A 10265-nucleotide genomic window follows, 5' to 3' on the forward strand; every position below is an offset into this window, starting at 1 on the left:
CTTTATCACCTCCCAAAATTACCCACGATTCCTCCCTTGGATGAGAGTAACTGATCTGCCTGTATGTATTATAACAAAACAAATCCAAAAGACAATCCACACTGATCAATTATTCATCTTTTTTTAATCCATAATGAACAAGGTTTGTGTGAACTCTAGCCATCACTCCCCACCATGAGTCTGTGGAATCACTCTAACAACGATCTTTCCCTTGTTTCTGTTGGCCTCCATGTGTTTGTGGGCCTCGCCGATGTCTTGTAGGTCGAACACGCTGTCAATCACTGGCTTCAGGGCAGGCTGATGAGGGTCTGTGAAGAAGGGCAAGGCTCGCTCGGAGAAGGCCTTCACCAGGTCGGCTTTATACTGCCGAGAGGAAATGATGCAAAGACATTGGAATAGAACACATGATGTTGGTGATCACATGGAATAATACATTTCTATATATATATATATATATATATATATATATATATTTTACTTCTCACGATAAGGCAACTAACGAGCAGTTTTAACTCACCTGGAGGCTACTAACGAGCTGTATTAACTCACCTGGAGGCTACTAACGAGCTGTATTAACTCACCTGGAGGCTACTAACGAGCTGTATTAACTCACCTGGAGGCTACTAACAAGCTGTATTAACTCACCTGGAGGCTACTAACGAGCTGTATTAACTCACCTGGAGGCTACTAACGAGCTGTATTAACTCACCTGGAGGCTACTAACAAGCTGTATTAACTCACCTGGAGGCTACTAACGAGCTGTATTAACTCACCTGGAGGCTACTAACGAGCTGTATTAACTCACCTGGAGGCTACTAACAAGCTGTATTAACTCACCTGGAGGCTACTAACGAGCTGTCTTAACTCACCTGAAGGCTACTAACGAGCTGTCTTAACTCACCTGAAGGCTACTAACGAGCTGTGTTAACTCTCACCTGGAGGCTACTAACGAGCTGTGTTAACTCTCACCTGGAGGCTACTAACGAGCTGTATTAACTCACCTGGAGGCTACTAACGAGCTTTCTTAACTCACCTGAAGGCTACTAACGAGCTGTCTTAACTCACCTGGAGGCTACTAACGAGCTGTCTTAACTCACCTGGAGGCTACTAACGAGCTTTCTTAACTCACCTGAAGGCTACTAACGAGCTGTATTAACTCACCTGGAGGCTACTAACGAGCTTTCTTAACTCACCTGAAGGCTACTAACGAGCTGTCTTAACTCACCTGGAGGCTACTAACGAGCTGTCTTAACTCACCTGGAGGCTCCGAGAACGCAGGAGGCTGGTAATTAGCCGGCCCCTCTTCTTAAGGAGATGGCCCAGCAGGTCTCCTTGAACGGCCTTGCCCCCCAGGGTGCCATACAGCACCCAGCGGCCGTCCACCGCCAAGCAGCGCACGTTCCTCTCCCACATGGTCCCACCGACACAGTCCAGGATCACGTCGGCTCCGTGGCCTGGGATACGATGGACGGAGGCAGAGGTCATGGTCTGGTTTGTTACTTACATTTGGTGAGTGAATGAGCAGGGCTAACCGACATTTACCCGAGGCGCTGGCTAACGGAATAATATGATGCAAAAATACGATAGAAGGTTGCACACTCATTCCCCTTTGTCGTGTCTTTTGTTGTAGAGCAGTGGTTCTCAAATGGGGGTACTTTGGAGTACTGCAAGGGGTACTCAAAAAAATCCTGAGCAAGATTCAGTTCTGAAAGCTAAACAATAGAAAATCAAGAAAATGGACAAGTGGTTGAAACGTAAATCTGAAGACAAGGAGAAAGGAGAATCTGTGTAAACGAAAAGCGTGTCCAGAAACAGCAAAATGTGGGTCAGTTTCAGGAGGAATAGCTTCACTTTACCTCCAGTGAAGCTCATGACGCCGTCGGTAAAGTCCCCCTGGCTGTGGAGGAAGCCAGCCGCCGCCCCGAACTCCACCGCCGCCTCCACCTTCTGGGCGCTGCCGGCTGTGACCACGGGCACGGCGCCGGCCAGGCGGGCCAGCTGCACCGCCGCCATTCCCACACCGCTGGCCCCGGCGTGCACCAGCACCACCTCCCCCGCCTTCACCTCGGCTGTGGACCCAAGAGACCGACAACCTGCTGCTACTCTGTGTGTTTCTGTGTGGTCAATGAACAGCTGCGCACATCTACAGTCCCCTCCAAGAGTATTGGAACGGCAAGGCCAATTTCTTTGTTTTTGTTGTTCACTAAAGACATTTGGGTTTAAGATCAAAAGATGCGTGTGAGACAAGAGTTCAGAATTTCAGCTTTTATTTGCTGGTATGTACATTTAGATGTATTAAACAATCTATATTGTTAATGAGAGGGTAAGTGAATTATGTTTTATCTATATCGTTAATCAGCAGGCAAGCAAGGGTTAGGATTTATGCCTAATGAAGTCTACAGATAGACAGATTTGGGCCACTAAGTAAAATGGAATAAACATGATTTGTGTTAGTGCTAAGTGTCCCCTGAAAAGTTGATGCAACGGTCTCATTTAAGATAATAATTACAACCAAGTTACTACTTATTAACAAGTGCCTACTTATTAACTAGTTACTACTTTTACTTCAACAATAGGCCTATTCTTTCGGGGAAAGAGTTTTCCCCGAAAGAGTGTGTGTGTGTGCATTTGCGGGTGCATGGTGTGTGTGTGTGTGTGTGTGTGTGTGTATTTACGTGTGCGTGAGCATGGTGCGTCTGTGTGTGTGCATGGTGCGTGCGTGTGTGTGTGTGTGTGTGTGTGTGTGTGTGTGTGTGTGTGTGTGTGTGTGTGTGTGTGTGTGTGTGTGTGTGCATGGCGTAGCGTGTGTGTATGCATGTGCTTGTGCATGCAGTAGCACCCCATTTAGCTGCTCTAGCCTCTCCTCCTCCATAGAGGATGCGTTAGCGTCGTAGCCGTTACCTACGAGGTGGAGCAGCTGGAAGGCGGTGAGCCAGGCCTCGGGGACGGCGGCCGCCTGGCAGAGGGTCAGCCCGGGGGGCACGGGCAGGAGGAGCTCCTCCGGCACCGCCACGTACTCAGCGTAGCCTCCTCCACACAGCAGGGCCATCGCCCTCTGCTCTGGCTCCCAGGGGCCCCTCACGCCGGGGCCCACCGCCTCCACCGTGCCGGCCACCTCCAGGCCCAGGATGTCACTCTCTCCCGGGGGCGGGGGGTACAGCCCTCTCCTCTACGCAGCGGAGACATGGGGTTGGTTACTGATTATTCATAATCAGTAACCAACAATAGCAGCACACAAGGAACATAGGGGTGTGTGGGTGTGTGTGTGTGTGTGTTCTTTCTGTAATGTAATGAATGTCATCCTTCTTGCTCCATGCTTTAAAACAGGCCTGACGTGAGTTATGTAAGCTATAGGTCATTGAGTAGATATGCTGTTCTCCGTTCTTTGAGTTTCTATGGGTACGTAGTATATGTTGTAGGCTACCTGCAATATGTCGGCTCTGTTGAGCGCAGTGGCGTGCACTTTAATTAAGACCTCTCCATCTTTAGGTTGGGGTTTGGGTACCGTGCCCACTCGCAGATTCTCTGGCCCTCCTGGCACGTCAACACAAACGGCGAGCATAACGCGTTTCCGGGCTTAAAACAACTGTATTGTGCACACACCGCTGCGAGCGCGGCCAGGCGTCGTGTGTCCAAATGGGAAGTTGGAACGCGACAACCAGCGACGCTGAACGACGAAAAGTTTGGACAAAGTACAACTTTTATGCAAATAGTAAACGACGCGGCGCAGCAGCCTCGGGGTGGACCAATCAGAAGACTGTATGTGCGCCACTTTTATCCGTTGGGTTCCTCTTGAGTTGGAGAACTTTGTTCCTACTTCTCTCTCCTTCCCCTATCTAAATATATACAATACAACGCTGACACCGACTGGCACGATTGCTGATATTATACATCCATTGTGCACACGTATTATGATATTGCTATTTTGTCACAAAAGCTGACTAAACGGGTTTGTTTACGCCACACATTTGCCTCTCAGTCATGTGTGGACATTTCACTGCCCACTCGGTTCATCATTGGTTCCGCTTCTTTCTTTCGTTTTTTTTGTAAATATGAAAAAAATCCTATTCAAGGAGTTTACTGAAGGATGACAAAATGTAGATGTGTTATATGTTATAAGCCCATTAACATTTATCAAAGAATGTATATTCTTTATTTTACCATTATTCTAATGTTTCAGTTATTATTCTAATTCAGTTTGGGTTTCACCATAGCTCTGACAATGCATTGGTCAAACCATCAAATCTGTGTCACGCACTCTTCACTTTGTGAACTGTGACCTTCACACACACACACACACACACACACACACACACACACACACACACACACACACACACACACACACACACACACACACACACACACACACACACACACACACACACACACACACACACACACACACACACAAACCAGTTCCATAATTGCCCCACAATTGACCTATCACAATGGCCTATTGTGTTCCAGCCAGTCAAATCCATGGTAGCTAAGGGCTCTCTCCCTCCAACACAAACCCCTCTGGTGTAAACAGAGAAACCAGCACGAGAACACAGCCGCGTTTCAGTGTATCGCTGTATGTTGGAAATACCAACATCAGAGTCGGTGGAGATTTGCAGACGGGTCCCAGACAGACAGATCCCAGACAGACGGATACCAGACGGAGTCATCCCAAACAGACGGATCCCAGACAGGTGGATCCCCAGCTGCCGGTCATGAGGAGAGCGGACTGGAGAGCCGGTGTGACCCGGATCACGGACCTGATGCACACCAGGAACAGGAGGGCGGACTTGGAGCATCGGCGGAGGCTGGACCTCCTGGACGCCCAGTACAGGTGGAGGAATGGATCATCATCAGAGGGACACAGAGATATGGGTGTGGAGTGTGTGCTGGTTGACGGCTGGTTGAAGCAGCCTCACCTGGCCCCGAGTCAGGCTGATTGGACTCTGGGGCTGGGTGAGGCTGCACACCTGTGGTGAATCAGTAATCAAGGTGAAAGCAGCCATCACCACACACAGGAGGACTCAGACATGGCAGCATGCAACACCTGCTCTATGTGTCATGATCCTTGACATGACTCACGACATGGTGTGATGACACACCACGTCAAAGGTTCCCTCCCCTCACTTGAGTTAGGTTAATATTATATTATCAGTGGCTTAATAACAACTTTGGTGTCTGTGACCACAGTGAGACATTTCCCGATGGAAGTTTTGTGCTGCGCAGCAAAGGAGCTAGTCACGCAACGGTGTCGGATCGGCGCATAGTTGTGTACTCAATACAAGACTACTACTGCATTTTAGGCAGTATCGGAGGAATTTCCGATACTGGTATAGGTATCGGAACAACTCTAGTGGCTAGACTGGCAGCCGCACCGATAACGGGCATGGAGCCGGTCTGTGAGCTGTGACTCCCTCCGCAGGTGCGCGATGAAGAGGCTGCAGCATAGGGAGGCCTGCCTGCGGAGGGAGCGGGAGCGGGACGCCCTGCTGAGGGTGTGCCAGCCCAAGGCCACCGTCCGCCGCAACATGCGGGAGATCGCGCTGCTCGAGCGCTGCGGCCCACGGCCGTGGTCCAGCAGGAGCCTCCCCGCCGTCGAAGGGGCCCGACCCCCCACCGAGGCGCCGTCGGAGCCGCCGGCGCCGCAGCAGCAGCGGCCGTCTACCGTGCCGTGGCTGTCCATCCGGCAGATGAGGGAAGTGGCCGCCATCGACAGCATCGCGGTCCGGGAGAAGGCCTGGCGTGAGCAGCGTGCCCGGGAGGAGCTGCAGAGGCTGGAGGACCGAGAGATGCGCGAGATGGCCGCGCTGCACCGCAGGATCAAGGCCTTCAACGACACCATCGGTAGCGTGGGGGGGCTGGGGCGGCCGGCCTCGACCGGGAACAACCGGGAGCGACCAGGAACAACTTGGAGCGACCCCACATGTAGAGGGGCGGCGGTTTACATTAACATTGAGGGTGTTTAGCAGACGCTTTTATCCAAAGCGACTTACAATCTGCACATTTGTTAGAAGAAAGAGAAACTGTTGTCGGTACAGTAAGGATGTTCATAGAACCAAGTGCCAAGCACCAACTATTGTTAGGTTAAACCATAACCCGTATACAACAAAGATAGCTAGGATAAGACGCTACACAATGCAAAGTACTATTTATAAGTGCAAGGACGTACAACATACAATAAGTGTGTAAGAGGGGTGTGGCTAAGGGGGGAGGCTATGCAGAGTCTCTGTGTTTACAAGTGTTTATATCAAGTGAAGTTCAGAATAAAAAAAGGCAAACAGAGCCTGCATTTGTATTTCTGTTTTTATTATCTAGTATGGTATAACATGTATGTACAGAGTTCTTATTAAATATATACAAACAATCAGAGGAACTACTTGATGTCTCCTCGTTGGATCATGGTGGCCAAGGCTTTGTGCAGGGGGGTCTCCTTCAGCAGGGTGCAGATGTCCTTCCACTGGGTGGTCTCGGGCAGCTCCTCGTCTGCAAAGGGAACACATCAAGGCTGAGGACAAAGAGGTCGACTCTTGCATAGTTTGAAAAAAAACCTCAAGCTGATTAGCTCACCTTGTTTAAATGTCTATGGCTCTCTGTATGTAATGTTCTATGTATCTAATGTTTACGTTTGTAATTAGTATTCGTTCCACCTAGCCAATTAGAGGCCGGAAATGTAAGAGCCATATTTAGTAAATTCCTTATTAGCATATTTTGAGTTATTGTTATGTATTCTATATGACTATTATTAAGATTGCATATTAGCATGGACCCATAAGGCTTCCGTAGATGTCAGAAGTAGTGACATCATGCGCGAGAAACTATGAGCTATGAGCCTACGGAGCAACACAGTTTTTTATAATACCAAGTGTTGTGAAAGGTTGGAAAGACAACGCAACAATCACCCTGATGGTGACGCAATCAGACACACTTCGACTGACGACCACTGGTTTGTTGGCGAGTCGGAACCTGTTGAATCAAGAATGGGACTGAGTCTTCATGTTGCAAAATATAACAATGATGAGGGTAAGAAAAGGAGGCTTGCATCATTGGTTTGAATGATTCCACCCAGTGTTGGTTTACCCTCTAGCCTACATCAGGGGTCAAAGGTCAGAGGTCAACCCAGGCCTGTGGCGGGTGCAGAAGGCCATAACCGGCCCCACCAGCTTCCCACCATTTCTTTGTGTTCACGGACGAGCTGCCGTAATAACAAGAGCTGAACCGCAGCGAGAGCCGAGGGGGCGATCAGCGCTCACGTCCCCGAAGGCCTAGCCGGCAACCGCACAGGCCGCGGAGCAGGCCAGCAACTACATTCCTACCTTCTGATTGGACGGTGACCTCCTCGGGCAGACAGCGGGTGTGGTCGGAGTAGTCCAGCTTACACAGGACCACGATGTCCTTCAGCGGGGGGGTTCGAGGCACGGTCATGATCATGACTAGGAGGGAGCACAGCGCGTTGCTCTCCATCACCTCCACCGACCGGTGCCGTTCCTGTTGAGGAGACGGCCGTCAGAGCTCCGGACCCACAGGGTCCAAAAGGAGGACACCCTGCTACTCCCGCTGTACCAAGTATCACTTCCTCTGAAGCGGTGTTTCCCAAACTTTTTTTCTGTGACCCATTTTTTTTTCTTCTTCAAATCACAAACCATCGCGACCCAACTCACGATAGGCCTCATTCCTGACCACTTTTACTTTTACCAATTTCCGCATCACCTTACATATGATCTTAAACCAGCCGTTTCAAAGAGATAAATCACAACTTTGTTTTATGCACGTGTTATTGAAAACATTAAATGTTAAATACTTCATAAATGAGACCAAATAAATGCATTTAGTCGGAGTTAACAGGCCATCTCATTGGTTTTATTCCATCTCATCAGTAAAACAAACTCAACGTACGCTAGCCTCACATACTAGATTCAATATTCCCCTCTCCCTCCCATACCCTTCCCGTCTCACTCTACATTAAAAAGGATGAAACCTTCAAGAAACATTTGGCGACGCAAATGGGTCACGACGAGCCAGTCTTTGGGAAAGACTGCTCTAAATGGACCGGACCGGCGGCGGTCCTACCTTGAGCAGCCTGAGCTGCTGCCTGCGGCCTGCGTAGGCGTCCAGGTGGCGGCTGAGGGCCCCCAGGAAGCCCGTGAGGTGGTGCTGCAGCGCCCCGTCCTGCTCCGCCAGCCGGGCCAGCGGCACGAAGGTGGGAATGTCGTGGCGGACGATCCGGAGCGCGGGCGCCACGTCCATCTCCAGGCTGTACCGCTCCAGGTACACGCCCTCGTAGGACGTCGCCAGGGAGACGCACATGCCTTTCCCCTCGCGTGTTTTGATGATGTCGTAGCCACCTGGATGGGGTGGAGCCGCGGGCGACAGTAAAGTATGAGAGATGCATTATGGGATTGCCTTTTGGAATAAAGCTTTGAATATGGTTTGCAAATCTTTCAAGATTGGCATCGTTGATTGAACATTGAAGCCACACCCTTGTTCCTCAGCAACCGGTCGGCCGTCGCTTCACACGCAAAACAGAAAAGTCTAGCGGCTAGGGTGTTGAGAGTCCAGAGGCTCAAGGTTCGATCCCCCACAAATGTCTGTAGCCTAACGGTGGCCTAACCCCATCCCTGCACTGCGCCTTAACGACACGCCCCCTTCTGAGGTCACTACAGACAGATTGACTAAACAGTAGCCGCCAGTATGTGGCCAGACGGCCGGCCGTACCGATGAGGTGATGGACGCGGAGCCGGTCTGTGAGCTGGGCGTGCCTGGCCATCAGCTGCAGCAGCTGGGAGTTCACCGAGCCATCGGAACCCTCCGCCCCCTCTCCCAGCTCCTCCCCATCCCGGGCGGAGCCGTCCAGGTCTTCACTCCGCAGCTTCTGCACCGACTGGGATGAGATGTTCTCTTTAGTGAAGCGCAGATGCAAGATTAGGGGGTCACAGATTAGGGGGGGTGGGGGCACAGATTAGGGGGTCACAGATTAGGGGGGGTGGGGGCACAGATTAGGGGGTCACAGATTAGAGGGTTACATATGAGGGGGTCCCAATATAAAGGTCATATTAGGGTGACACAGATTTGTGTGCACAGATTAGGGGGTCACAGATTAGGGGGCCACAGATTAAGGACGTTAACTAGCCTTCCCAGCTAACTGACAAATTTCCAAAGATATTGCCAAATTAAAAAAATAAAAGGCAATGAAATGAAAATAGTAGTAAGCCAACAGAAATCAACCACTGCCATTAATAATAATAAATAAATACGTACCTTGTTTTTTCAGATTCCTATGGCTACTCTGCACTCGGGTCATGTTTGTATTCTACTCTACTTCTTCTGACTGTCTACTAATATTATTATCACTATACATTAGCGGATATCATTCCAGACGTCACCTTGTTGGCCTCTATCTCGGCCTTCAGCTGGTCTCTCTGGACGACGAGCGCGCTCACCGTCGCCCTCAGCTCCTCCAGGCCACTCTGCTGAGGAGGAGCCTCCTGCCGCCGCCTCGCCTGCGACTCCAGTCGGCTCAGGTGGCCCAAAACGCCTGCACACGTGATCGATTTTAAACGACATGGTGGAATAGGACAGGCTTTAGTCCTGTCGACATGAGTAGGTTCCAGGTCAAAGGTCAAAGCAAAGATTTTGCTTTGACACGTAGACATAATGTGATCTAGACACTAGAGCCTGACTGATTATATCAGTTATCGCTGGATGGTGGAACTAAACTGATATTAGCCTATCACAGATATACCTGTATCAGCACTGATATGAAAACTTTAGAAATGGTGACGTTAATAAATGGTGATTTATTAACGTCCAAAAAAGTAGCTGTGTGCACATCCCACCTACTGGCCAGGTGCAGGACAAGTGAAGTAATACAGAATGAAAGAAATGTAATGTCAGCTGCACTGCTTAAGCTCCCATATACATTTAATAACGTTTCGATAACGCTGATATATCGATGTTGGTAATCTTTTGTTCACTAGTATCGGTATCGGTCGGGCTCTACACCATAACGTCAGACATAAACATTAGCCATATGTGGTGTTTGTTGTTACCGAGTTGACCACATGATCCACAACCAAACAGACCTTGTGCAGACATTCCCGCGACGAGTTTGAATCCTCTTCCTCTGGGTTCTTAGGATATATATTGCAGTGAGAGATTTGTGCGGGAAAAGTAGGATTTGACGGCGTCGATGGTGTCGAGACCCGGCTAAACGCGACCCGCTGCAGCGTAGGAAGCGTTTTCAATTTTGGCGGCCTGGCGATGACGTC

General features: G+C 49.9%; 1 protein-coding gene across 1 annotated transcript; it reads right to left on the minus strand.

The window, feature by feature from the left end:
• Positions 1-107: 107 nt before the first annotated feature.
• On the minus strand, positions 108-10214 carry LOC311362318 (uncharacterized protein). Its single transcript, XM_084482140.1, has 13 exons — positions 10080-10214; positions 9381-9532; positions 8713-8878; positions 8068-8342; positions 7314-7485; positions 6378-6483; positions 5376-5807; positions 4693-4817; positions 3425-3576; positions 2902-3169; positions 1857-2069; positions 1258-1454; positions 108-363 (listed from the first exon to the last, which is right to left on the minus strand). Exons 1-13 carry the CDS (start codon positions 10090-10092, stop codon positions 163-165), a joined length of 2472 nt encoding a protein of 823 aa, XP_084338266.1. The 5' UTR covers positions 10093-10214; the 3' UTR covers positions 108-162.
• Positions 10215-10265: the final 51 nt, after the last annotated feature.

This window comes from Micromesistius poutassou (assembly GCF_964030765.1).
Source record: "Micromesistius poutassou genome assembly, chromosome: 17".
Taxonomy (NCBI): Eukaryota; Metazoa; Chordata; class Actinopteri; order Gadiformes; family Gadidae; genus Micromesistius; species Micromesistius poutassou.